Raw genomic sequence first — 27,262 nt, 5'->3', positions numbered from 1 at the left:
TACAAGATTAACATCCACAAATTATAAAAATGAAGGATTGAAATGGAACATCATGAAAGTTTTAGTGACTAAAATATAATTTATAGTTTTATACTCTTCTAACATGGACTCGACCCACTTGGGTTCCGATGTCTAAATTAATTTAACCCTATGAACAATCAAAAGAGAGAAAAAAGTACTAACCCCATCAAAATGAAACTGTTACTGTTATTAATGTAAGGCTATAAAAACTATTGTTATGGTTTCAAAGAAAAAACATACATTATTGTTAATGTTGTCTAGAACATGTAACATCATAAGTACATTAATGGTGACAAGCTGGAACATTTGATTAAGAGGTCGGTTAAGTGATTTTTGAGCTTATTTAATGAGTGGCAGTTGGTAAACAGGTCTTTTCACTTTGCACACTTTTCTCTGTGTGTGTCTTTGCTCTTTTGTGGAGGGAGGGAATAGTGTGTGTCATTGCATAGACATGAACACTTGTACAACACCACCTGCATTTGTTTTTTGAACCAAAACAAATTCTGGGTTGTCTCTAAATTTGGTTTAGAGTCTCATTTTTTGATGAAGTTTTAATCTTTTTGGTTTTGTGTGTGTAAGTTAAAAAGTAGAACAGAATGTCAGTGAAGGGTAGAGGAGGAGTTGGAGTAGGAGAGATGGGTTCAAGGAATGTAGTAGTGTCAAGGAATTTGGCACTTTTGCTTTGTTTTAGTAGCTTCTTTGCTGGGATATTGTTCACCAACAGGTAAGTTTTGATTAATGGGCTCTTATTGCTTTCTTCTAAGATGTAAACTTTGGTGGTTGTTTTGATTGTATGATGCATTTTAACTCAACTGGGTTTCACTGAATTCTGAGAAATATGTGATCTTTGAGAGAGATATTGAAATAAGTGAGGCTCTTTGACTGATTTCTTGGAGTTTTAATTTGCAGTATTGTCATTGATTTTCGAAGCTAAGTGTCTTGAGACAGAAGATGAATGTTGTAGAACAAATTGTGTAGTAATTTACTCTTCTGTTCTTGATTTTTGGATATTGTGGAATCAAATGGCAGCCATGATTATCTTTTTATTTTTTTTTGGCAAATATGTCTCCACCGACACTATCTTCACCTTGGAAACAGAAAACTGTGAAGGTGCTGTCGTTTCTTTCTTTATTTTCCTTTACTTAAACTAATGTCTAATGGTGTAGGGCTGGTTTCAATTGCACTTTTTATTCTATGTTTTGAGCCACATAATTGATAATTCCATATATAGCACTAGTGTTGGTGCCAAGTGGTAGCAAGCTTCATTTATTATATTTTGGCAGACAATTGAAGTTGTCCTTATTTTTTGTATTTACTTTTGGTTTTGGACTTCTTTAATACAAGTTGAGGTGAATGATATGTCATATATATGTATATGTATGGATGTATGGATGTGTATGTATGTATGCATGTATTGATCAAGAAATATTGTACCAGGATATGGACAGACCCTGAAAGAACAAATGTAGAATCTGAGGCTTGTGATCAGAAGCTTGTAAGTGCATTCCAAGCTTTTATCTAAATCTCACTTAAAAGCATATGGATAAAGCTTAAGCTTAGTGTTGTGTTGGACTATGTGGCATGGAGTGAATTCAGAATGCACCGTGACTATTTGGTTGTCAATGAATAAATTCGTATAACTAAATTTTTGTGTTTGGTTTGGCTATGAATAATTTTTTCATGTAATATAATCTTTACTTTCATCTAGCCTTTTTGATTTGTAAAATTCAACTAACATGGAAGAACATTGCGATTATTGCTTATGTTTCTCTGTCTTATGCATCTTATTATCCTAAGACCTTGGTAGTTAATATTTGGAACAAAAAAGGTAGGAACATGTAGCCTGACACATTAGCTATGACATTTCTGTGGTTGATCAATAATTTCTTGGAATTAAGAATTTAATTGTTTAATTTGACTATGGTTTGTCTTATCATAAAAGCCGTTTTCTTCTATATAAAACTTTTGATTTGTGCTTGCAAAAGTGGTGGACAAAAGAAGCAGTTCTCTTCAAAAATGTATTTTTGATTTGTCTGCAAACATGGTGGAAGAATATATTATTACATGTTAGTTTTGATATCGGTGCAGTTTTTTTTTTTTTGTCATTTTTTCAAGCAAAGGTTAGAATTTGCTGTGTGCATGTTTCTGGAAATCTATTTTTCTGCGTAACTAGCTTTCCTATGATCAGATTTAGCTATGCTTTTTCTATCAAGCCATTGCAATTGACATGCCAATTATAGTATTTGCTCTGATTTTTTGCCTTTATCAGAAGGTTGGAAATCATATATCCAATTACAGTCTAGGGAAAATTTCAAGTGCTCAGAATGATATCAGGTAAGCCCTGCTGATACATGTTGTGTTGTGTTTTTACATATACGAGGGTGTCATTACCCTTCCATTGACCTAAATTCAAATCCTAATGCTGTATTCTGAAAGCAGTACACTCAATAGTAAAATTTCAAGTATAGAGATGAAATTAGCAGCTGCCAAGGCAGAGCAGCAATCTTTGTCGAGTGCCGATGCTGCATCAGGAAACTTGAAAAGAAAATACTTTATGGTAATTGGAATCAATACAGCTTTTAGCAGTCGGAAGCGGAGGGATTCAGTCCGTGCAACTTGGATGCCACAAGGTGAATTGACTGGGCCATTATGTGTTCATATGCTATTCCAGTTGTAAATTTTGCAGTTAAAGTATGACTACTGAGTTCCATATTTCGAAATTTTAACTAGGTGAGGAAAGGAAGAAGTTGGAGGAGAAGGGTATAGTCATACGCTTTGTTATAGGTCACAGGTGATATTTTATACCTATCTTGTTGCTAGTGTTATTTGGTGGTGTGCTGGATTTTCTTAGAAAGTTTCTGCCCCTTGTCCATCCTTTCATCTACTATTAGTCCGTGGTTTTAGCAAGGGAGTACAAGTTTGATTATATCATAGTAAACAGATCAAAAAACTGATGTATTGATGAATGCAGGACTTTGTTTCAAAAGCAAGGAATCTTGAAAGATTTGAAAATTTGTGGATAAAATAATTGCAATGTCATGAGAAGGTGTCGATGCATGTGAAAGTGTGGAACTATTTGTCTGGTTATGTTATGAAAAAACCCACAGCTAGGAGCTTTATGAACCTTTTCGTCAATGTGCATGGATTATTTACCTCATCAAATAGTCACAATAGGTTAAGAGTTTGTATGCACGCCAACCTTAGCTATCACTAGTCCCTGCATGATATGATTAATGACTTGCTTAATGAGATCTGGTGGCTTATGTACACATACTTATTACATTCTTGATCGCTGAGTCCATTATTCATGCTAGATGGCTGTACATTATGTGGTTGTGGAGTATGGATTTGTAGAACAACTGTTAACTGGTTTTTCCCATAGTTCAACCGCTGGTGGCATTCTGGACAAAGCTATTGAAGCAGAGGAAATGATGCATGGAGATTTCTTGAGGCTGGTGATGCTCTTGTCTTAATGGTTTTACATTTAATTCATTTCCTAGCCATTACATTATCTCTGCACTTCCGATGGTTCAAAAATAGGTCTAATCATTATGTTTTAACAGGAACATGTTGAGGGCTACCTAGAATTATCGGCCAAGACAAAGACTTACTTTAGAACTGCTGTTGCTTTGTGGGATGCCGACTTCTATATCAAAGTTGACGATGATGTTCATGTGAATTTAGGTAAAACGAATTTCCATCTTTTCTTGCATGTTTAATTTGTAGATCTTGTATGCAATGTCTCTTTCTATCCCCCCAAGCACCCACACTAATATGGAGAATTGGAGAAAATGACATCAACACTCTAGAGATGAGTACCTGTGAATTTTCCAAGTACCATGTTTGTCACTTTTCTCCTATCTGATTGAGTTCTTATACTGTGAAATTGATGTAGCAACGCTTGGCACAATCTTAGCTGGACACAAAAAGAAACCTCGGGTTTATGTTGGCTGCATGAAGTCTGGTCCTGTGCTTTCTAAAAAGTAAGCTGAATGGCCTGAGCTTTTTGAATTACCTCAATATTAGTTAGGCATGATTTATGATATTTCCATGAAACAGGGGTGTGAGATATTACGAACCAGAGTATTGGAAATTTGGAGAAGCTGGAAACAAGTATTTCCGACACGCTACTGGGCAACTTTATGCTATATCAAAGGATCTGGCAACCTATATATCAGTAAACCAGTGAGTCTGCACTCCAGTCATATAGGTTTTTTGGTTTACAGAAAATTTAAAGTCCCTTATGAGTAATGATTGAATGAGCTGAAACATTTATTTTTTAATCCAGTTTACTACCAAGAAACTGGAACGAGGGGTTATAATTCTGGCTCCACATATTTGATTCCTTAAAGATTGCGAGCTTTGTTTTGCTAAATATGCACTTAAATTGTGTTTTAATCTTATCTTTCAGGCACATCTTGCATAAATATGTCAATGAAGATGTTTCTCTGGGATCTTGGTTTATTGGCCTAGATGTGGAGCATGTTGATGATAAGAGACTTTGTTGTGGCACCCCACCAGGTAAATGTGAAATTCCTAGCCTTACATGTTTATTATTATTTATTTGGTTTTCACATGGGAAAATGGAAAATCACTCCGGTCAATGATATGCTACAAGGAAGATAGCAACACCTGAATATGTGTAAAATTTCCATGCCTCTATGGACAGATTCATTTCTGTAACACCCAGATTGACATTATGCTTCTCTGTTGAACTTAATTATCTGGTTAATGTTAAAGGTTTTTCCTACTATCTGTGAGTTATAAACAGACATATTCAGGATTCTTTCAGGGTAATTATCCTTTAACCAAACGGAATATATTGATTAAAAGAGTGCGGATATAGCAAACAAGTAGAAATACTTACAGAGTTAATGATGTGATTTGTTACTGCAGATTGTGAGTGGAAGGCTCATCTAGGCAGCACCTGTGCTGTTTCGTTTGATTGGAAATGTAGCGGGATTTGCAGGTCTGTTGAAAGAATGATGGAAGTTCACAAGACTTGTGGTGAAGATGTGAAAGCGCTAGAGCACGCAAGCTTCTAACATAACAGACACCTTTCCTCCAAACTCAGAAAGGGCAACTGGGGAAAGTAGGTTGTAGAGATGCATGTGACATACTAACAGAAATCATAGATTTACAGTGAAAGAGAATCGAGATCCTTCCGGCTTTAAGGGCCGCCGTCAACAGGCGACCAGCCTCAGATAGTGGCAAGACAGTCAAAGGACAGAGCTGTAACAATCGTTCTTTGAATGGTTTGGAGGGCTGTTTTGTTGGTTCTCTGCCATGATTATTATTACCAAACGTTAAGTTAGAAAATCTATATGGACAGCTTTCACTTATATTTTGCTTTATAGATCAATATAATATACAACAGGTATTTTTTCTTGTGTCATGATTGTTATGGTTTTCACTTTTTAATACCCTTTTCTTTTCATGCTTAAGTTACGTTCTGGAGGTCACATGGATCTTTATTGCGTTTGTTAGTATCTAGGAAATAAAAGATAGATTTAGAGAAATTAGAAACATATTCAGTTGAAGAGATCATGAGCACTTGAAGAGACGACTTCGAAGGTCTAAAATAAACTTTTCTCTAAAATAATTGTAGAGTAAATTTGTATCGTTTTAAAATACAAAGTTCAGAGGAGATATGTTCTTTTTATATATATATATATATATACAGAAACCAAACATTACTAAATACTGTTGGTTAATGGCAATGAGAAGAAGCTAGTCATCGAACTTGGTCACATTATGTTACCATATCCAAGCTGATGAATATAAGAATGCTTCCAGGTCAAATGGTGAGTTTCAGCTTGGAAACTATTAGGCACCTGCAGGCTACAGAAACAAGTCAGCAACCCTTGTTTGTTTGCTAACCTAACAGGACCAGAAAGGAGAAAGCAAATTCCATCAGTAACCCCACTATCACCTAGAATAACAGTTGAGTGCAACACTGTCTTCCCCCCTTTAGACCTCTGCTAAGAACCCTCAGTTGTCAAAGAAATTAAAGAGAGTGACAGAGAAAGTGATGAAGAATCCCATGGATCATATTGACTCAGGAAAGTAGATGCAAGACTCAGGGACAAAATTATTGCAAGGCACGTTTTCAAAGTCTACAGGGACACAAAATACTAGCACTTGTCGCCATAGGTGACCTGGAAGTTCTGTGTAGTGACAATTTTCACCTCCCTGAGATAATGTGCTCATAGGGCCATGGGTGGCTGTTGAGTCTGCAACCTGTTGATAGTGTGCTTCAAAATATAATTAATAACATCAAAGGATGCATGAATACACTCAATTCATAAGTGTCGTATATACTACCAACTACAAAAAAGTTAGTGTAATGCGTTAAAACTCATTCGAGATTAATGTTTTAGAAAGAATAACACGCCGTTCACATAGAAATCTTAGCTAGACTTCCATGTGTTTAAGATTTTTCTTTCATTTCCCCTCTGCTAAGTGAAAAAACACGGGAAAATGTTGAGTATCTTCGTTTCAATGGGATAAACAGTTGACCTTCTATATATAGTAACTCGAATGAAGAAATATTTTCCGCATGAATTATACACTATGAAGAAAAACTATAATTTTGAAATATTTTTACAATGTAAACCTAGGGAGTTAGATGGTTTTGCAAGGAATTTGAAAAGGAGGGAGGAAAATAATGCAATTATTCGACTTTTGGGTATCATAGCGTCTTGCACATTTGGAAATTATTATTATATTCAAACTTTTAAAAATGCTTTTAAATAATGAATCTTTTTACCTACTAAAACCATTTTGTCAAATCAAAAAAGAGTGATGGTACTCTACAATGGAAGGAACCATTTGTAAAAGAAAGAATAAAAATTATTAATTTCTGGTCTAGTCCTTACCTAACACAAAAAAAAAAAAAAATCTCATTTATTTTGATGATTTGGTTACTTAATATGATCATGGTTTCTTTAAAGCCAGAGAAAAGGCAAATTTACTGGTAAGAAAAAGGGAAAAAAATCCAACAAGATTACATCAAACCATCCAAATACATATAATTTGTACAGATTAATCTTGCCAATCAAGTGTCTTGCTGGATTCACTTGATTTTCTGCATGGAAACATGGCCCAGATAGCACAACAAGATGTTGCAACGACCAGTATTGTTAACAATGAACTTATAACTCGATTAAATCCCATGCCCCCTCTGGTATAAAGGTATTGGGATCGAGATATTTTAAACAAAAAAAATGTGAAAAAATGATAAACTATTGCTTTGCTCTTTAAATCACACAATAATCTGTCTTGGAATAAGAAATTTAGAATATGTTAGAGACAAGGAAACATTTTGAAGAGGAGATCAGAGTTAAGAATCATACCTTCCAAGTACATCACTTTTTTTTTTTTCTTTTTTCCTGAGAGGAGGAACATAGACGTACGTGATATTGGCACGGCTCAATCAAACAATAGAGCTCTATGCTTATGGAGCATTACTATCAGATTGAACCGCACCAATATCTCGTTATATATAATTATGTTAACAAGTTTTATAGCAATATATGATTTCAAGAGAAAATTAACCACGCCAATAAAACTTAGTTTATAAAGAAACAAGCATAAGTACATGCAACACCAAGCCCTAAAAATTCACAAGAATTGAAGGAATAAAGCAATGGTTTCAGGTGAAAAGTAATATACCAAGAAAAGGGTTTCAATAGAGCTTTCAAGTGAGTGGATATATACTCCATATAGAGATAGAAAGATCAAGGGAGTAGGGAAAAGAAACTATGAAGGAAGAGAAAATTGGATTTTTTTTTTCTGCAAGGTAAGGAAATGTTCCAGGACTCTGAGATTGTGATTCATTACTTAATGTGTATGTCTGTGTCTGTGAAAGAAAGAGAGATGAGAAGAAGGGATGTATAGGCAAGAAGTTAGCAATAAATTCACTGACAACCCAACAACAAAAAAAAAGAAGGTGAGTATATTAAATTTAAAGCTTATACGAACGATGCAAAAAGCACTCTGAGGTCCCTTGAGCTTTCAATTTGTATTTATGACTTCTGAAAGAGAGCTTGAAAGAGAGGGCATGTTGCCATTGGGATGGTGCCACCAGTCATCATTTTGAATTTTAAAAAAGCAACGCAAAGCAAATCTCTTGGTGGTGAAAATTTCTGGGTTAAGTGTAGTCTATCTAGTTGATTTTTTACGAAACAAAATTGATAGCAAAGTTGGTTTGAAAATAAATAATAAAAAAAAAAACATGAAAACTTATTTTGTAAGAAAAGTACTGTCGTAAAATGCCTGAATTTTGATGGAAAAATAATAGAGAAGTTTGATGCCATCTTATGTATGGCTTGCGTCTCTTAAGAGATTTGTGTTTGTCTTGAAACAATATGAATTGTCGAACTCAACGGCGTATGATTTAACGAAGCATGAATTACTAATATGAGTTGTCGAACTCAAAGGCATATGCTTGTCTTGGAGCCTATATGATTGGATTAATCAGTACGTACTCTATGCAACATGTAATTAATTTTTTTATGTGTGATATAAAAAGGGTTAATTTTAGGTTTTATAAGAACTATCAACAAATGATTTTACATTCACATATAGTTTATTTAATTCTTGCTAATGTTTTACGTTAAATTTTTTTTGATGAAGATTCATTTTCAACAAATTTTAACATAAAAAATAAGTGAAATCCACTTTTAATTTGACGTCCACATTATTGATAAAGTGAAAAATATTAAGTTTCTTTTTGACAATGTTGAGTGGCATATTAAAAAGTTTATTTTTTGAGATTTGTATCTTCTTCTTCGATTATAAAATCCACACCTTTTAATTTAAATCAATGATTGAGATTCTAATTCATATATGAATAATGGGTAATTGTTCAAAAACATAATATGATAATTTATTAAAATTTGATAAAATCATACTATGTTCTTTATAATTTTAATAACATAAAAGAATCTTAATATTTTTTGATAATTTTTTTTTTTCAAATTAAAAATGATATGTTATAGAATAATTTAAATTATATCGTAGAACTTTACATAATAGTTTAAGTTATTGGGTTGTGATAATTCTTTGATATGGTATCAAAGATTTAATCATCAAGTAATCACGAGTTCAAATCTCATCATCTCTATTTATTTAATAAAAAAAAATTAGTATAAGGTAATGTAGGTTTATCCAAGTTTTAAACCCATTAGACTTTCATTTAAAGGGGTATGTTAGAAAATAATATAAATTATATTTTGAGACTTCACCTAACAATTTAAATTATTGGGTTGTTGAGATGATTTTTTGACATTATAAGACTTTTTTATTCTAATTTAGATGAGAAAATTTAAATTGTTAGTTTTTTTTATTGTTTTTTTTTTCTATTGCTGCTCATTAATAAACCCATTTAGAGTCGAATCCTCTATACCTTGATATGAATCTTACGTCTTTTTTTATTATTGGGAATTTATAATTTTCAAATTTGGAGATATATGCTCTTTTTTCCACCATGGGCTCTTGAATAGATCTTCAGAAATTCCAATAGATAGATAGATAGATAGATAAAAAAAAAAAAACCCCTACCCTTTTAAGGATGGATCTAAACTCCAATAACTAATGAAATTACATCAAAACTAAAAAAATAAAAATTTAAAAAATATATATCTATAATTATTTTGGACATCAAACAACATCAGGTTTTATGATAAATCACTAGTTTTTGGATGACTGATAAAGAAAAGGAGAGAAGAAAAGAAAAAGAGAAAATTGTATCTATAATGTATAATGTATTTGCATGTTTAAGAAAAGAGAAATTAAGTAAATTAATTATAATTTTAATAAGCCTCGTTATGGTCTTACACAATATTATTTGTAAGACACAGACAAAGTAGGAGACTTAACTAAACTTATTTAACCATTTGCTATTGTAGAATTTAGTATTTTATTTTTAAGTAAAATAAATTAAAAGTTTCCATTATAGTTATAAAACCTGACCGAGCTCTAACCAAATGTTGATGGGTTAACTTAGATATAATGGGTTTGTTTTTTTTAATGAAACAACATTGTTTTTCATTAAAAAAAAAAAGCAAAATAAATGATGTGTTTTAGTTAAAAATAAAATCTTTAATCAATTCTCATTTATATCTTATGTTGATTAGGCAATCACATAGTTTGATCGAGTAAACTATTTAGATTATTTAAAAACAAACCTAAACTAGATGTCATGTTATTTTAGTTTTAAGTAAAATAAATTAAAAGTTTTCATTATAGTTATAAAACCTGACCGAGCTCTAACCAAATGTTGATGGGTTAATTTAGATATAATGGGTTTGTTTTTTTTTTTTAATGAAACAACATTGTTTTTCATTAAAAAAAAAAAAGCAAAATAAATGATGTGTTTTAGTTAAAAATAAAATCTTTGATCAATTCTCATTTATATCTTATGTTGATTAGGCAATCACATAGTTTGATCGAGTAAACTATTTAGATAATTTAAAAACAAATCTAAACTAGATGTCATGTTATTGAGTTTAATAACTACGGTTTCAAATAACTATGATTTGATATTTCATAATAACTGTTGATTTCACTTATAAAATATATTTTTAAAAGGATTATTTATAGTTTTCTCAATTATGTGTGACATTTTTTTGGAGCCATTTAAGTATTTTTATTGCTTTTACGAGCGTTTCATCATCTTTTATTGTGTAATGAATAATCATATTAATGTATAAAAGTTCGTTACAGTAGTTTTTTTTTTTTATTAAAGGGATGTTTAAGAACATTAAGATACTGGACTTAATTGCACTCATAGTTAATGAATTAGGACATAAAATTAAAAATATTGAGGATTAAAATTAGCAACCTAACCAAAAGTGAAAATATAAAAGCTAAAATCATTTATGAGTATAATGCAACAGCCTTTCACAAATTCATGTATTTTGACCAATTATATATATTGAAAAAAAAAAAAAAAAACCGTTTGTTATGTGGTCCACCGCATAAAAATCAACAATTCTTTAATTTTTTTTATATGGTGCACGGCACAAACAATCAAACCTTAAATTGCACAGCTCCCATACAAGAATCCTTTATTATAGTAGACATTAAGGTCATGCTCCAAGTAAAGTGAACTTTAAACATTTATTAGGAATAAAATCCATTCACACATTGTAGACTCCACAGCTAAAAATTTTGTTGAGAAACATACCAGTACGTGAATTACTCAATCATATAAAAAAAAGTACATAATTTATGGCAACTTGTAGATATATAAAAATTCATTAACCCCAAAATAATATTAACTTGATAAATAAACCTTAATACATTAAAAGTTTAAAATAACTAAAATAAAACATAATCCAAATAACTCTTAAATGATACAGATCCTATAATAAACTAAAAAATAATAATAATCTTGGATGGTTGTGGTGAAAACTAATAGAGTATATATGTCATTATACCTTTATTAGTGATCTTAGTTATTAAAAAATTCGTTTGGGTGGTGTTGGTGGCAAATCAAGGATGTGACATTAGCACAATTGTCCCCTTTGAGAACCATTATTTTGAATGGGACAAATGTCGATATTGCCTTGGGACAAGGATTGATTTAATTATTCAAGTTGTTTATAACACGTAAGGAATCATATATGAATTTTGGATCCATATTCTATTTTCGCTAGGATTGAGCTCTAAATTATATTATACGTACGTTGAACAAGTCCAAACACCAAAAATTTCAGAACCTCAGCCACTCAAATATTAGGGTCTTAAGGACAATTGGGACCTAAAAGCTTGATGCATATTGGTATAGTGATTACACACATCTTTTTGCTGCTAACGGTTAGACTGTGCAATTGAAATGAATTTCGACCTAATTTGATCTTAAACAAGCTACTTAGTTCTTGATTACTATATATATATTACAAATTTTGTGTTCTTAGAATCCATTTGGATATGCAGATGTATCTGCGCGCAGTTGCACTCTCTACTGGTGTTTTCAAATGAAAAAGATCAACAGTGCTGCAGTCGTGTGCTCGTCACTTAAGAGCTTTAACCTCTGCAAAGATTCAAACTCAAATGACAGCGTGCATGGGCACACTTACAATGAAATGATAAATTCATCAGCATTCAACCAATGATGGTAAAGCAATTTGTTGGATTAGATCGAAAGTCGAGAGGTGAAAAGGAGTTACAGTTGGGCATGAACCGAAGCTAGCATTTGAGACTGATGATTTTTCTAGCATGGGGTCTCCTAGAGAAGAGTCAGCATTCCCATAACGTTAGATATGCATTAATTTCACTTCTTCCTAATGTCAGAACCCATGGTCTACAAAGATTTGAATGCTTCGAGCTTGTTCCCCGATAATATAAAATAAATGTTTAATTTAATAGTTATTTTTTAAAACATTTTAGAAGTATTTTAAAATAATATGTTTTTTTAATTTTAAAATTCTTTTTATACGTTAGTGTGTGTTTTTTTTAATTTTAAAATTCTTTTTATACGTTAGTGTGTGAGTGTGTGTGTTGAGCCCCCACTTCGTGTTGGAGGTGTTCTTGTTGATAATTGAAGTGGAGAAGGAAATCACGAAGGTGAGGATCACCGTTCCATATATAATGCAAATATGGAAACATAAGTATAGTCAATAGCCACAAAATCCCAACTTTGTTTTGTTGTCTAAGCTAATGTTGTTTTTAGGGGTTCACCAGTAGTTGTTTTGGGAGATAGAATTAAACTAGTTAGACTGTCCGTGGAGTTTTGGTGCTTAATATTGTCTATGTCTCAATATCACAGCTCCGGTGACTTTTGATATTTGTTTTCATTTATGTGCTCTGCAGATTTATTTTTTTATCTTATTTCACATTTAACATGCGTTGTTAATCATCATCCTGCTTACAGAAGAAGAAAGAAGAAAGAGGATGGATATCTTTGATGAAGAAGACGACGTCTTACCTTAGGCCAAAATCCAGCCCCATCACTATCAAACGTCAAATGCAAGTAAAATTGTATTATCTTCTCCGATTTAATTTACCATTTTTCACCACATTTCCTTGATAACATGCACATATGAAATAAGCCATAAAATTCAATTCAGTTAAATCCAAGCAGGATTAATTTGGGGTTAAACTTTATGGTATTACATGGACAGGCAGTAGGTTCATAGCCCACAAGCCAAATCTAGTCCTTGTCTCCCAAGTCCCACCAAAAATTGCCGTGTCTAAGATCTGCTGTCCTTCTCCCGATGTGAATTAATGGCTGTCTTTTCCTAGCTTTCCCTTACAGTAAGGAAATAAAATTAAGCAAGCCCCACTTTAATCAATGTTTTCACGTGAAAACCCTGCAGCAACATATTTCATCTCCATCTTGGTGCACAAAACCCTACTGTATGTATATCATGATCAATTCATCCTCTCTAACATTCTTCTAATGACTTATTAACTGACAATATCTCCTGACTACTTGTCTAATCCTTAAGAGTCAATGCCCTACTTAGGATCTTAATTATTAAGAAAAGCACAACATTAACCACCCAAAAAATCATGACCATATTGATTGTTAAATGCCTTAATTAAGCTTGGTAGAATACAAAAGAAAAGATAAACGAGCAAAACCCCGTTTTCTTCGATGTTTCCTCAACCTTCATGGTGGTTTTCTAGCCTTAAAGTTGTCCATGCTATCAAGAGACAAGGAGTAATAGCGGTGCCGGATATGTAATGAGCTTAGTGTTATTAATACTTGCCGTATTTCTGCCAGCATAGTAACATAATGATGCACCTCCTCTTTATGTAGAACCTAGACCTTTGTTCTCTAGCCATAAGCACCCTTCTTTTCCTCAAGCTCGAAGATGTCTGAGCATGATCTCCACTACAGTGTCCTCCGTGTGTTGATGATGATGATGAATAACACTGACCCATATTCCAATTTTTTACCACAATTAAGGAGCCACGAGCTAGAGGGAAACTCTAATAAAGAAGAGTGAGAGATTTGTGCAGGCTTGAAGGGGTTAGTAGATGCTCTTTTTTTTATGTTACCTAGATGGACCACTTCCACAAATCTCTTGGTATCTGGTCTGTCCTCAAAACAGGACTAGAATAGAGACTTTATGAAGAGAGAAGAAGAGATGTAGGAGATGCCAATGCCTTGGAATACTAATGTATGTGTTGAGATGAAATTTTGGAGTGTTTACACACATTTCTTTATTTTCTGTTGAAGTGTACTAGACTAGACCAAGCTTTTGTTTGTATACTATTCAATATTTAATGCTGTTAGGTACATTGATTATAGCAATGGACAAGTTGAGATCATGTACATTCCTATTTCAAATCCTATAAAACTCCAAATTCTTTGTAGATGTAAAATTAAATGTGATTTATTGGGCTTGCTATGCATTTGTTGCCCAATCTGATGGACACATCCTGAGCAGCCCAAAACTGTGATTGAATATAGGGGTGGGACTTCATAGAAGTTTGAATTTGAGAGCAAAGATTGGACTTTTTGTTGGCTTATAGTTGAGGAAATTTGTAAGTAACATTTCAAATGATGCATGTGCTTTATTGAAAAGAAAAAAAAAACTATCATATTTTCTTGACATCTATCATTGTTTTTCTTTGAAATCCATTTACATGTTGTCATTGTTTTATACAATTTAACAAACTTCACAATAAATCAAAAAATGTTCCCTTCACTTTATTCTTTTACACAATAACATTTGTGAACTCGTAAAATGTCAACTTTTTTTTTTTTGAGTTACAATTTGATCCTTCCACTAAATAAATCCATAATGTCATTAGATGAGGAGATACAATGGAAGGAACAATATTTTCCTGAACTCTTACTTCAATTTATTGCAAAATCAAACACTCATCAAGTGTTGGAATGTATTTTTGACACCTCAAAAATCCAAACTCAAGTTTATCAAGACAAATAATCAAACTCAATATTAAATTAATTTAATATAAAAGGATCAATATAAAAAGAAATCATGACCAGAAAAAAATAATCAAGCACCATGTAAATTCATAATGTTAGAAACAGAGAAAGGAATAATATTTGACCTAACTCTAATTACAACTTTTAAAATAAATTGAGATGAGTTTGGTAGAATTGAACATAAACTTGATATTATTTTTAACTAATCTTTAATCTAGAAAGTAAAAATATGAATGTGAAAGCTATCTTCTTCCTTGCTTTAGAAGAAAAATTAAATAACTCAACACTCATAACCCTAAGAAAACTAAAATACACTTTTCTTTTCCTTGTGCAATAACCTAACTAAGTATTGAAGGATAACATTAAGTTTTTTTTTTTTTTTTTTTTTCACTTTGATAGCTAAGACATCTTCATTAAAACTAAATCTGAAGTCTTATGCATATCATTTATGTCCCAATCACCATAATCATGAAATTATCCCTTTCCGTACTTTAATTGAATTCAAATCCCAAATATCAAAGGAGGAATAAATTTACCCTTGTAAGTCTAAAGGTTAAAGGTTATAAGTAACATTAACTTTTATTTTTCTTGGGTCATATATAGCAACAACTCTATGAATTAGCCCTTGAATTAATCTACCGGCCTGTTAACTTATTATGTGTTTGGTAATACATATTAATTTTTAAAAATATTTTTTAATTGAAAATACATTAAAATAATAATTTTAAAAAAATTATTTTTAGTATTAGCATATCAAAAAAAATATATATATATATATATAAAAATATTAATTTAATATATTTTTAAATAAAAAAACTTTAAAAACACACATTGTAATACAAAAATAAATTCTCATGTTGATCTATAAAATTCTTTAGGATCCTAGTTGGCTAAACCAAGCCCAACTAACATGCACTTGCTGCCTCAAACCAGAATTCTTTCTTGACAAGCAGGCAACCCAAGTATTGTTTGTGATCCAATACAATCTTCCTAAGACACTTCTTGTACCAAACCAATAGGTTTCTTGTTGGCTTCAAATTAAAACCCAAACAAGTTACCTTAAGTCCTCAACCTCTTCCTCCCATAATTTATGTATATAAACAAACATAAAAACACTCTTTTAAGACAAAGACACCGAATCATTCTCTCTTCGATATTGACCCCTTTAAGGTTCTTGTTGTCTTTTCTTAAGCTTCACTTAGATCGATCAATCAAACCTCAAGCCACCTTCAATTAATCTTTGGTTTTTTTTCTCTGTTAGGTGTGTTGTAAAGTTTGAAACTTCATCTGGGTTCATTGTTTTTTATACAAGATTGAAACTTTTTATTGTTTTTGATAAAAAGATTGAAACTTTTCTGTGGGTTTTAGTGAAAGAGAGGATTTTAATGATGTTTTGGTGTTTTAAATTTGCAGTGAATTATAAAAGTTCCAGTCTTGATACAACCACCATGGCTAAAAGTTCATTCAAGCTTGATCATGCTTTGGGTTAGTATTTTTTTTTTGTTGTTTTGTTTATTTTTTGATTGAATTGTTAAGACCCATATTTTTGTTTTGATCAATTTTATTGAATATATATTTTAGTAGTTTGAAATTCGTGTTTTTTTGAGTTTTTTGAGGAGTTGTGGAAGATATTGTTAATTAGAATTAATGCAATTGTGAAGGGAAAAAAAGAAGCTTGATGATCTTATTTTTAGTAATTTGCTCTTTATGTTTTGAATTGTGAATAATTTGGGATGTTTGAATTTCAAGTTACTGTTTTGATGATCTTGTTTGCTTGGTCATGCTGTGATTTCTTATTAGGTAGGTATTTAATTTGATATATGCAGATAAGATAGGCTTATTTTTGGAAAGAGATTCTGGGTCTTAATCTGGTTTTGTCTTAGGTGACATTTCAGTGTGATGTATAAAAGAGTATTTATTTTCATAATGAAACTGTTGGACTTAATACAGTTTGATATGAAGAGCTCAGATGTGTGTTTATTTTGGTACGCGACTCATATGAGTTTGCAATGTGCTAATGTGGTCAGGGAATTTCGCTAATTTCATTGTTTCCAAGTATTCTGTCTTTTGTCTCATCTATGCTTTTCTTTGATGACATGGAAGAAATCAACTTTATAATGAGATTTGAATTTTGTGACTGTGATTGTAATCAATTGGTTGGATTTGTTAAAAACAACAAAATGAATGTCACCTTTTCTTTTTCCTTCTTGTTAACATGTAGATCCTATATAAAATCGTCTTCCTTGCATCTAAAATTTGGTCTTACTTCAGAGAGGAGGCAAGCAGAAGCTTCTCGCATCAGAGAGAAACATCCTGATAGAGTACCCGTAAGAATATCATCTGGCTATGAAGACTCTTTATATTCAAGTAATTCTGGCAATACATTCCCTTCTAACCAGGCATGTGGTGCACTGTGCAGGTGATTGTGGAAAAGGCTGGAAGGAGTGATGTCCCTGACATTGATAAGAAGAAGTTAGCTCCATGTTCTTTTATATTCTGTTCAGTTTCATATTTTCTTACAAATTTAAGTTGCAGAACAATGGTATCTTACTTTAAGGAGCTCCTATTAGATAAAACAATCCTTGAAGAAGACACGATGTCGAAACACACATTTCCATAGAATGCTGTACATATAAAAATTAGAAATCGTTGATGAAAATGACAGGGGTGCATTGGGATAGGGTAGGTCAACCCAAAAAAAATCAGCGGTATAGGTATTAGGAAAGCTAAGGAAAATAATAAGGCTCTGATCATGAAGCTAGGATGGGGTTTGTTAGCACAACCGGATAAAACTGGGTGCAGATTTTGAAAGGAAAGTATGCTTTGAGTATTTAGCAGCATTAATGATACACTGCTTACTGAAGTTCTGTAGACCAGAAAGAAGATTTCATTTTTTACTCCATACTCCTCTCGGTTCTAATTACCTCTCTGTTGTTGTAAATTCAGATATCTGGTGCCAGCTGATTTAACTGTGGGTCAGTTTGTTTATGTTGTCCGAAAAAGGATCAAGCTCAGTCCTGAAAAGGCTATATTTGTCTTTGTAAAGAACACTCTGCCTCCCACCGGTGAGTAGTACTCTGTAATATTCAAGTTTGAAGCCTTCTGTGAATTATGTTGGTAATTTTCCTTTCCTTTTTGCAGCTACATTGATGTCTGTACTCTACGAGGAAAACAAGGATGAAGATGGTTTTCTTTACATGACATACAGCGGGGAGAATACCTTTGGATTTCACTAGATTGTGTCGTCAATTTGTGTAAATGAATCCTGGAAGATGTATATTATTAGTATTCAACATAAGCTCTGGCTTTTCATCTTTAGTTTTGAGTCATGCCATTGGGTGGACAATGGAAGTTATTTGATCTATGAAATGAAATGGAATGGATGGCATGGCATCATTGCACATATAATGAAAATTGAATGGATGAAAAGCTTCGATTTGTTAGTGCTGCTTTTCCACTTTGCTTTATGTTTTCTTGTTTTTTTGTGCTAGTTGCTTTGGAAGCATATCTTTTTTCGAGATTTTTTGATCTTATGCTTGGTGTTCGAGGATACAAAGTGAAACTTGTTCTTGATTCCCCTCGAAGCAATAACAGGTGCTGAACAACTTATAAACATGGTGTTCAAATCATCATGCTATCAAGTTACCTCCAGAAGAGGATAACCTCGTAGAGGAAAAAAAAAATATAATCAAAGCTTTCAAGTCAAATAAAAATAAATATAAAAAGATGAAATGAAAAAAAAAAAAAAAAATGTCAATCTGTTTAACTAGCATAGCTTGTTAGAATGGAGTAATTTTATAAAAAAACAATTCAAAAAAATTATAAAATTTAATTTTCAAACTAGCACATGAAATTAAAAAATATTAATTTAAAAAAAATCAATTAAAAAAAAGGAATTGTCAATATGATAATTTTATAAAAAGAAAAATGAAAAAAAATTAAGATCAATCTCGTAATAATAAAAGATAAAATTAGACAAAAAAATAAAATAAAACAAGGACCTAAAAAAAGCAAGGTAACCAAGGTAACTTTTTAAATTTATGACTTGGGTTATGACTCTATGATTAGTTCATAAAAGACAAACTGAAAAAAAAAAAAAAAAGTCTAATTAACAATCAACCTAATGAGAAGGGTTGAAATTAAAAATAAAATCTAATTAAAAAAATATATAAAAATAAAAAAATAACAATAAAAAGAATCAAAACTAAATTTAATATAAAAATAAAATTGAAGACACCTTGGTATTTTTATAGAATTTGCTTGAAAATCAAAGCGAGGAGAGAGAGAAAAAAAAAGAGAAGAGAATGGAAAAAAGAAAAAGGAAAATGAACCTCCACGCTTGACCACTCTATACACATGTCGCATCAACTATTAGGGCTTGCTGAGATGCATCCAACACCACTAAGAAAGGCAACATTCTGACAACGATAAGATGGGGCATGCCCCATTTGATCGCAATGACATCTTTCTTCATACACAATGCATGTGCCAATCATTTTTGTCACTGTGTAATTGTTTTAAATTTATTTTTTATTTCTCAAGTTTTAATTGTTTTAAATTAATAAAATTGATGTTTATTTTGTGAAATGGCATCAATAACATTAAAAGTCTTCCTTAACATTGCAAGATCCCCCATATCTAGACAATATTCAAGAAACATCATTAAGCTCAAAACTCAAATAAATTCAATGTTAAAAGATCAAATTGAAAAAAAAAAAAAAACTGAAAAGATAAATGGGGTTGATATTTTCTTTGCCCTTGCAAGTTAATTCTCTATTCTTTCAAGAAAAAAAGGCTAGATATTTTTCTATCATTCAATTTTGATTCTTATTATTAATAAAATTTAATTTAATTATTTTAAAATTGAGCATAATGTAGCGTTTTTTTTTTCTTTTTAAATCATGAGAACCCTATGGCGTCAATTAAATCAAACTCTCAAATCCAATTTGAATTTAAGCCAATTTAAAATGATGAATTCAAATAGCCAAATAAACTCTAGTGATGAAAAAAAGAAAAAGAAAAAAAAAACATGTGGCACTATCACAATCCATTGCAGTGTGAATAGTGTTTCCAAAAAAAAAAAAACTATTGCAATTGTAATTACCATAGTTTTCCAAAAGTAGTGGTTGGTTTCATGGTGTGTGTTAAGTTTTTTGGATGCTGCAATGGGGGAAACACATCAGATACTTGTATGGAATGCAAAACGTTGCTTGCTTTGGGTGCTGATCCTGTTTATTTTGTGACCCAGCAAGCTTTCTAACAACCTCTTAGACTGATAAACATGCAAAAAACAAAAGAGAGAAGACAAGGGAAGGATTAATAGCAGCCCAAAACATAATCTGCCGGAAATATTCATCTGCTGTTGCAAGTATAAGATGAGGCCAATTTCTTTACATGTCTTTCAGAAGATTATTTTTTCTGGCATTTACTTCTAACCCATTTGAAGCTGTTGGATGCTCCACTTTTGAGCTTTTGAGCTCCAGACACAGCAGCTGCTTTGGCTTTGTTTAATCCCCCTTTGGCATCTTCCTTCTTCTTGTTGCTGGTATGTTGCTTGGTCCCAGTGTAATTGTCATCTTCCATTGAACCAATACCTCCTGCACCCCATTGATCTGCCCAGCTTGGGGCCTCACTCGCCATTGTTTCTTCTTTTCCTTCAATAAATCCAAGAATACAAGAGCAAAGCCATTGATTAGTAGCCTATATTGCATGCATCGAAAGGAAAGCACAGATCCAAATAGCCCATAAGAACAGGATAAGTGAAGGATCAACAGAACTGGTCACATTTGCAAGAATTTCAAGGGAAGCATTGAGAAAAGCCATTTTTCATTAATATGTAGCGTTTAAAGATCATATTCAAATGCATGGAGGGGACCTAAACTTAATTTTGTCATTTTATGGAGGCTAAGGAACAGATCCAAACCATGAACATCTTAATTCAATTTTAAAAACAAAACACAATCGAAGAGAAGATGAAGATATTGCATATAATTAGGTGGGTGAAAGAGAAAGAGTAGGGTTTACCTTGTGGTGATAAGCTTTGGTGAGAGATAGAGAACCTTGATGGAAGAGTTGATGGAAAATGATTAAGGGCTCAAGAGCCTTTAAGCTAATGAAAAAGAAGAAAGCCGCCTCTTGATAGGCTGTCTTTAACTCCATTTCTATGCTTTAAAAAAGAGACTTCCCAACTTAACTTTTTCTTTCCTATCTTTGGCATCCAATCACCATTACATTTTAATGCTCTTTCTTTCTAGACTTCGATCCAGTTATGTCCACTTGCAAATTTTAAATGCTAAGTTCATGCATTCCATGTCACTTCCCATTGGCTTTTACTTATAGTTGTTCCATGTCACTTCCCATTGGCTTTTACTTATATTTGTTATAATCCTGATGTAATATACAAGGTTAATATGAAAAACTTACAATTTAAATCTCGGAGCCAAGTTTATAGTTGAATAAGAAAATGTATTGATGTGATAAAATCAAGTTCATATATACCTGATTAAATTTAGTCTAAACTCGAGTGTGTCAAAATCCAAAGTTTTTTTCTTAATAAAAAGAATGAAATAATATTATTTTTAATAAAAATAATTAATCCAAATTCACCTGAAAACTTGATTTTTTTTTTCTAGTTAATCTCTAGATCAAGTTTGACAATTATAATTCTAAAAGCAAAATATATGCAGCACATAATTAAACATGCATTCATACACCTACATGCATTAATACATAATTACATGTTGGTGTTTTTCCATTCTATTTAGACTTGTGTGCTCATTTTATCATGTTTAACCTTGTTAATTCTTGACGGGATATAATTGGGAAATGGGAACTCACATATACATCTAAAAAAATTTGGCCTCCTTCACTGTAAGAAGACGTGCTGTTTCTCTCTCTCTCTCACCTTTTTTTTTTTTTTTTTTTCATTTCTTTCCTCTCTTTTTTTTTATTCCTTTTTTTCTTAATTTTTTCCTTCAAGATTTACTTCATTTTGAATTTATTATTTTGATTTTTTTTTATATAAAATTATCATAGTTTTAGATAAAATATCTTGATTTTTTATTTGTACTTAATTTTATGAACATTATTATTGTTATTGTATAATTAAATAAAACAAAATTTAAAAAAAACAAGGTTTTCAAATCCAATTGTCCATCACTTGAATATCTAATATATTGTATCTCAATATTAAAAATTAAATATTATCTTGAATTATTTTCTTTTAAAACCAAATTATATTTTTTTATCAATTATTCAAGTTGTTTTTGGAATCAGTTAAATTGACTAGATCACATTGTGAATAACTTTTACATGATTTAATTTGAAACTGAGTTTAAAAAGTTAGGTGGAGAGTTTTCGAGGTTCACTCTTTAAACTGAGTTTAATAACAATATCAATAATTTCTTATAACTTGAACATTTTTTATGTTCAAAAAATCTTTGATTTGAGTTGAAAGCATAGTGTGATCTTGTAAACTAGTTGTAATTATAGATTATGTCAATTTCTTATTTATCTATTTTTATTTATTTTGTGCTTCAATTAATCTATTGAGATTTTTAACATTTCTCATTGAGCCTACCATGCCATAACTTTAATCCACCTTGAACATATCATGGTCACGAGACTCTTAGGTGGGAGCACTTCGTACTAATCTTCTCTTTTTATGTGTTCAAGAAATGCTTCTCCTTGTTATCATCACTTATTATTTTGTATAATCGATCTCCTATAAATGGATTGTTCTTGTACCATTTAATTTGTCTTTAGTTCTTGGATGATGTTAAAGAGCATCTCCATAACATAATAATAAGAAAAATTAAGACAAAAATTAGTATACAAAAAGAAATTAACAAAAACTTTTACAATAATTTTGGCTATTGGCTATGATGATTAAGTTGCTACTAGATGTAAGCCTTTATTATTATTATTATTATTATTATTATCATTATTATCCATGCACTTCTATTTAATTATATAATGATCTAGTGGAAACATTTTATAAAACATTAAGATTCTCTCAGTTCAATAATTATTTTATAAAAAAATTACTTGTATTTGTAACAGTTTTTACAATATGAGGACCAATTTCTAGTTAAATGTCAAAGATCATATATTTATAATAATTAGTACAAGAATTTCTTATCGTTTTTATTCATAAAAATTTCTCAAGAACTTTTATATTAGTTTTGATTTACTTTCTTATAGGATAGGGATTTGCTTCCTACTTGTATCAATGACGTTTTTCAAAGAATAGGATTTTGCTTTCTACTTTTATGATTTTTATACTAAAATTATCATATAAAAATCTAGCAAATTATATAAAAGTGTGTATATGATTTATTATTTTAGCTTTTTTATTAAGAGACTTAGATTCTCACCTTGTAAATTAAGAATATAATTAAAGAGACTCTTAAAATATGTAATTATTACTTTAGAATTAAGTGATTTGTAGAGATTTACCTACCTTGTAAAACTTTCTAGCCTTTGGTTTGGAACCTATAAAAAGGTCAATAAGCTCGTTGTTCTAATCGGGACTCAAGTTGTCTTTGTAGTGTTTTCACCGGAAGTAAGCCTCTTTTCCTTTGTTGATCCTTCTGTTAAATCCATTTCTAATCACTTTCTTGGTATAGATTTAATAGAAAGGATGATCAAAGGAAAAGAGGCTTACCTCCAGGTGAAAACACTACAAATGCAGCTTCAGTTGACACTCAAATTCATAGTTTTCAAAAGTATTTATGTTACAAATATGTGTTTGTGCGAGCGCAGGCGATTTTTCTAAACTCAAACACAATATCAAACAAGCACACTGATCGATGAAGATAATATCAAATGGTGAAGGATAAGTTCAGAGAAAATGAGAGCAAGGATTGATGGGACGATCTTGTTGAGGAGCTCAACTTTCATGAGAAAAAGTTCTATGGTGCTACACATGATCTTGTGAAGGAGATCGAGTCATGAAGAACATCACTAATGGAGCTCTTCTTCGCATTCTGTGCAAATGAACAATCCCTTTACTTTTATTTGTAAATCGCTAAGAATTTTCTTCTTGGCTTTCCTTCTAGACGTGTGAAGTTTTGAATAAATATTTTTTGTATTTATGCTATGATTAATGGTATTCTTATTTAATTATCCCTAATTTAAGTCATCTCATTATCTTTAGAGAGAGAGAGAAAACTTGTTGTCGTCGTCTCTATTGTGAATACTTGAGAAAAACTATGGCTATAAGATTATCATATCACTCGATACAATGTTCATTAAAATTAAGCTACACGGGTAAAATAATAATGTATTAAAATCGATATGATGTTTGTTTTTTATTTTAAATAATATTTTGGTTCTTCTAAATCATTTAAATTTCTCAAGATTGATATGATAAGTCATTTTGTTTATGTGGCACTCTTAATTAATTTTTTTCTATTTATTTGTAAGAACATGATTCTAACAACTCACTATATTAATTGCTTCATTTTTTTAATATCCATAAATGAATTCAAATAAGAGTTAATTAAGGTGACTTTAAGTTATTTAACAAACAACATACTTTATTTTTTACAAAATATATTTTATTTATAATACAAATAGAACAAATATATCATCATTTTCATCATTTAATAATACAAAAAACTATGATACGAGTTAAATATTTGATAAAATCCTTTACAGTAATTTTGATTGTTGGCTATAATGATTAAGACACCATTTATGTTGTAATTTCTGTTTCCTATCCAATCATAGAAAAAAAACTGTTAGTCAAATAGCTTATGCTTTTTGCAATAAGCCCCACATATAATTACGTTACAATCCTTTATTTTGTAGAAACTAAAATATCCTTCTTATTCATGGAGACTCTGTTTTCATTTATTTTACATATAAAAATTTATCCCATAATAATTTTAACTAAATATATATTAATATTGTTATTATTTATTTTTGGGATCTTATATAAACAGAAAATAAAAAATATAAAAAATATATAAAAAATATATCAATGCAAAGAGTATACTAAAACGTTTAAGAAATTACTAAAAACTAATTAAGAAAGATCGAATATAAAAGATAAAAATTTTTTTACAGTGTATCTTTTAGTGATAAACATCCTATTAATAAAAAATATTAAATTTGATGAGAAAAATTAAAAATTGAATGTTTTTCACCCGTTAAAATTAATATATAAAAAATGTCTTAAAAGAGGTGAAGTTTCTTTATGATGAGCTAGGCACGCAGACCGAGAGCATGAATTGTTCTGTTTTATTGTGTTTTTTCTATTTTTTATATTTTTCCTGGCATTTTACACCTTAACTTCTTTTTTTTTTTTTTTTTTTTTTATGTTGTTTAACACATTTTCAGTCCCTCAAATTAAAAACAAAAATCTTCATCATTTGTTATTCAATGATCCATTTTTTTATTTTATTTAACTTAAAATAAAATAAAAAACCTCTTTTATTGTTAAGCTTAAAAACATTAGGTATACATTTGCTATCTTAGTCTCATGTGTATTGTTTTTTTTTTTAAATAATATTTATTTCATACAAAAAAAATCCCACAAGCAGTATAAATTAAATAAAAAAATAATTTTAGGGATAGAAAATTATTTTGCGTGAAATATAAACCTCCCTTAAATGCAAAAAAGGGCCAGTAATCTGGTTCCCCTTACAGTGTGCGCATGGCATGGAAGAAAGTGAAATCAATTAGGGTTTGGTCTAAGCTAATGGAGACATGTTCCACTCTTGTGGGTTTCTGGCGCTGCTTACGGTCACGACAAGGGGAGATTAAATGCTTAGAGACTCATCGTTTTTACTTACCCTGCTAATCATTTTTTCATCAGCTTTCTCGAGTTTACCTGAAAAACTTCTAAACAGTCAGCTATTTTTATTTTTAATTTGGAATTATTTTAATAAGATAAGAAGATTGTCCAATGACTGTCCCCATCTGGAAATTATAGTCAACTGGATTAGTGATAGAGTGCCCAATTACAGAATGACAACTCATCCTCAATCCTCTTTTTTCTGCCCTTGATGGTCTTTCTAACTGTTGGCTTTGCTCATCAGTCACACAACTAATAAAATTGCAGAGACTAGAGACAAGGCTATTTATATGGGGTTTATCAACACTTATCAGGAGTCACCTGACCTGTATATCAAATCTAATATTTGTATTATTATTTTTTAAAAAAAGTTTTTGTTTTAATAAATATACTTAGCTAAGTTCCCGAAGGGCTTAATTCTGATTAAAAAAAGAGAGCTTTCTCACAAATAGCTTACCAGTAGAGAGCTAAATGCTCCCGATCGAATTAAAGTCTCAATCTTGTTGAATATATATATGCTTGTTGTCCTTCCTGTATTGATTTTATTGGTAGAATACATGCATTTACGTATAATGTGTGTAGAATTCATGACTGTAGAACTGGGTCCAAATCAACCAAATTGTACGAAGAAAGTAGCAAGAAGGGCCCAAGAAGAGATCGGAAACTTAAAAGGCAAAAATGGCAGATAGCTGGCTCTGGTTTTCCTTGCAGTGTATGGTAAGGCATGAAAGGGAGTGAAATCCGTTGAGATTTTGGTGTAGGTTAGTGCAGACAGGCTCCACTGTCGTTGGTTAATTGCTTATGGTCACGACAAATTAAGGAATGCTTAGAGACTCCCTTCTTTTTTAATCATTTCAGGCACAACATAATCTTGACATGCTTCAAATCAAGAGTAGTTTAAGCCTTAAGAGTTGTTCACTTGCTGTCCTCATCTCAAGATTAGTCATTTTAATTAACAGTTCGTTTAATTAACGCCACGATCAGTGTGGCCACGTTAACAAACACACACTTAATTATCAAATTAAGTGATCATTTACAAAACCTCATCCTTTTCTCTCTTTGCCTCCTTCATTGTCTTGCTCATCTTTCATATGCTTGCCTTTAGAGACTATTATCGGTGTAGTTTATAGGTGAATAAGAAGGAAAAGAAAAAAATATTCATATTCTTCCTCAAAACAATAATATTCATATTTCCCCCCTAAATTATCACAAGGCTACAGAAAAAAAAAATTAAAAAAAGAAAAGGGAAAGCAACGGAGAGTTTCAAATGTTGTGAAAAAGGGGCATCTTTTATCATTAGATCATAATTTCAAAAGCTCAGTCATTCGGTCAAAAATCAGTCCCTCTTATTTGAAAAAAAGAAACAAAAAAAAAAAAAAAAAAAAGGGGGAAGAAAAACCATTACTGACAGGGAAAGAAAACATCCACAGGCTCCTTCCTCTTCCAGCTCCCTGCTGTCTGTTGTCTGTCTCCGGCGTATGCAAGAGAGCATCAAGAAAAGTCGAGCCAAGGACAAGATTCCGTGCATC

At 31.2% G+C, this 27,262-nt stretch overlaps 2 protein-coding genes and 1 long non-coding RNA gene across 4 annotated transcripts; 2 read left to right on the top strand and 1 right to left on the bottom strand.

Annotated features, from left to right (window-relative positions):
- The first annotated feature begins 265 nt into the window (after positions 1–265).
- Positions 266–5,413, top strand: LOC118039681 (probable beta-1,3-galactosyltransferase 2). Its single transcript, XM_035046447.2, has 11 exons — positions 266–745; positions 1,459–1,516; positions 2,291–2,355; positions 2,461–2,651; positions 2,752–2,812; positions 3,404–3,476; positions 3,585–3,705; positions 3,917–4,004; positions 4,081–4,206; positions 4,433–4,542; positions 4,918–5,413. The coding sequence occupies exons 1-11, from the start codon at positions 618–620 to the stop codon at positions 5,064–5,066; spliced, it is 1,170 nt and encodes a 389-aa protein (XP_034902338.1). The 5' UTR covers positions 266–617; the 3' UTR covers positions 5,067–5,413.
- Positions 5,414–5,685: 272 nt separating this feature from the next.
- On the bottom strand, positions 5,686–8,062 carry LOC140956125 (uncharacterized). The gene is made up of 2 exons (XR_012171184.1): positions 7,377–8,062; positions 5,686–6,261 (listed from the first exon to the last, which is right to left on the bottom strand). It is a non-coding gene; the product is annotated as an uncharacterized lncRNA (long non-coding RNA).
- A 7,934-nt stretch (positions 8,063–15,996) lies between these two features.
- LOC118039679 (autophagy-related protein 8B) lies at positions 15,997–18,375 on the top strand. 2 transcript variants are annotated; one of them, XM_035046444.2, is made up of 6 exons: positions 15,997–16,193; positions 16,346–16,417; positions 17,204–17,259; positions 17,352–17,404; positions 17,879–17,997; positions 18,074–18,375. In XM_035046444.2, the coding sequence occupies exons 2-6, from the start codon at positions 16,381–16,383 to the stop codon at positions 18,166–18,168; spliced, it is 360 nt and encodes a 119-aa protein (XP_034902335.1). In that variant the 5' UTR covers positions 15,997–16,193; positions 16,346–16,380; the 3' UTR covers positions 18,169–18,375. The 2 variants fall into 2 exon arrangements, with proteins under 2 accessions (XP_034902335.1, XP_073268559.1); XM_073412458.1 differs by having other exon boundaries at positions 16,022–16,102.
- The last annotated feature ends 8,887 nt before the right edge of the window (positions 18,376–27,262 follow it).

Source organism: Populus alba, chromosome 11 (assembly GCF_005239225.2).
Source record: "Populus alba chromosome 11, ASM523922v2, whole genome shotgun sequence".
Taxonomy (NCBI): domain Eukaryota; kingdom Viridiplantae; phylum Streptophyta; class Magnoliopsida; order Malpighiales; family Salicaceae; genus Populus; species Populus alba.
This window is presented reverse-complemented; position numbering and strand designations above follow the sequence as displayed.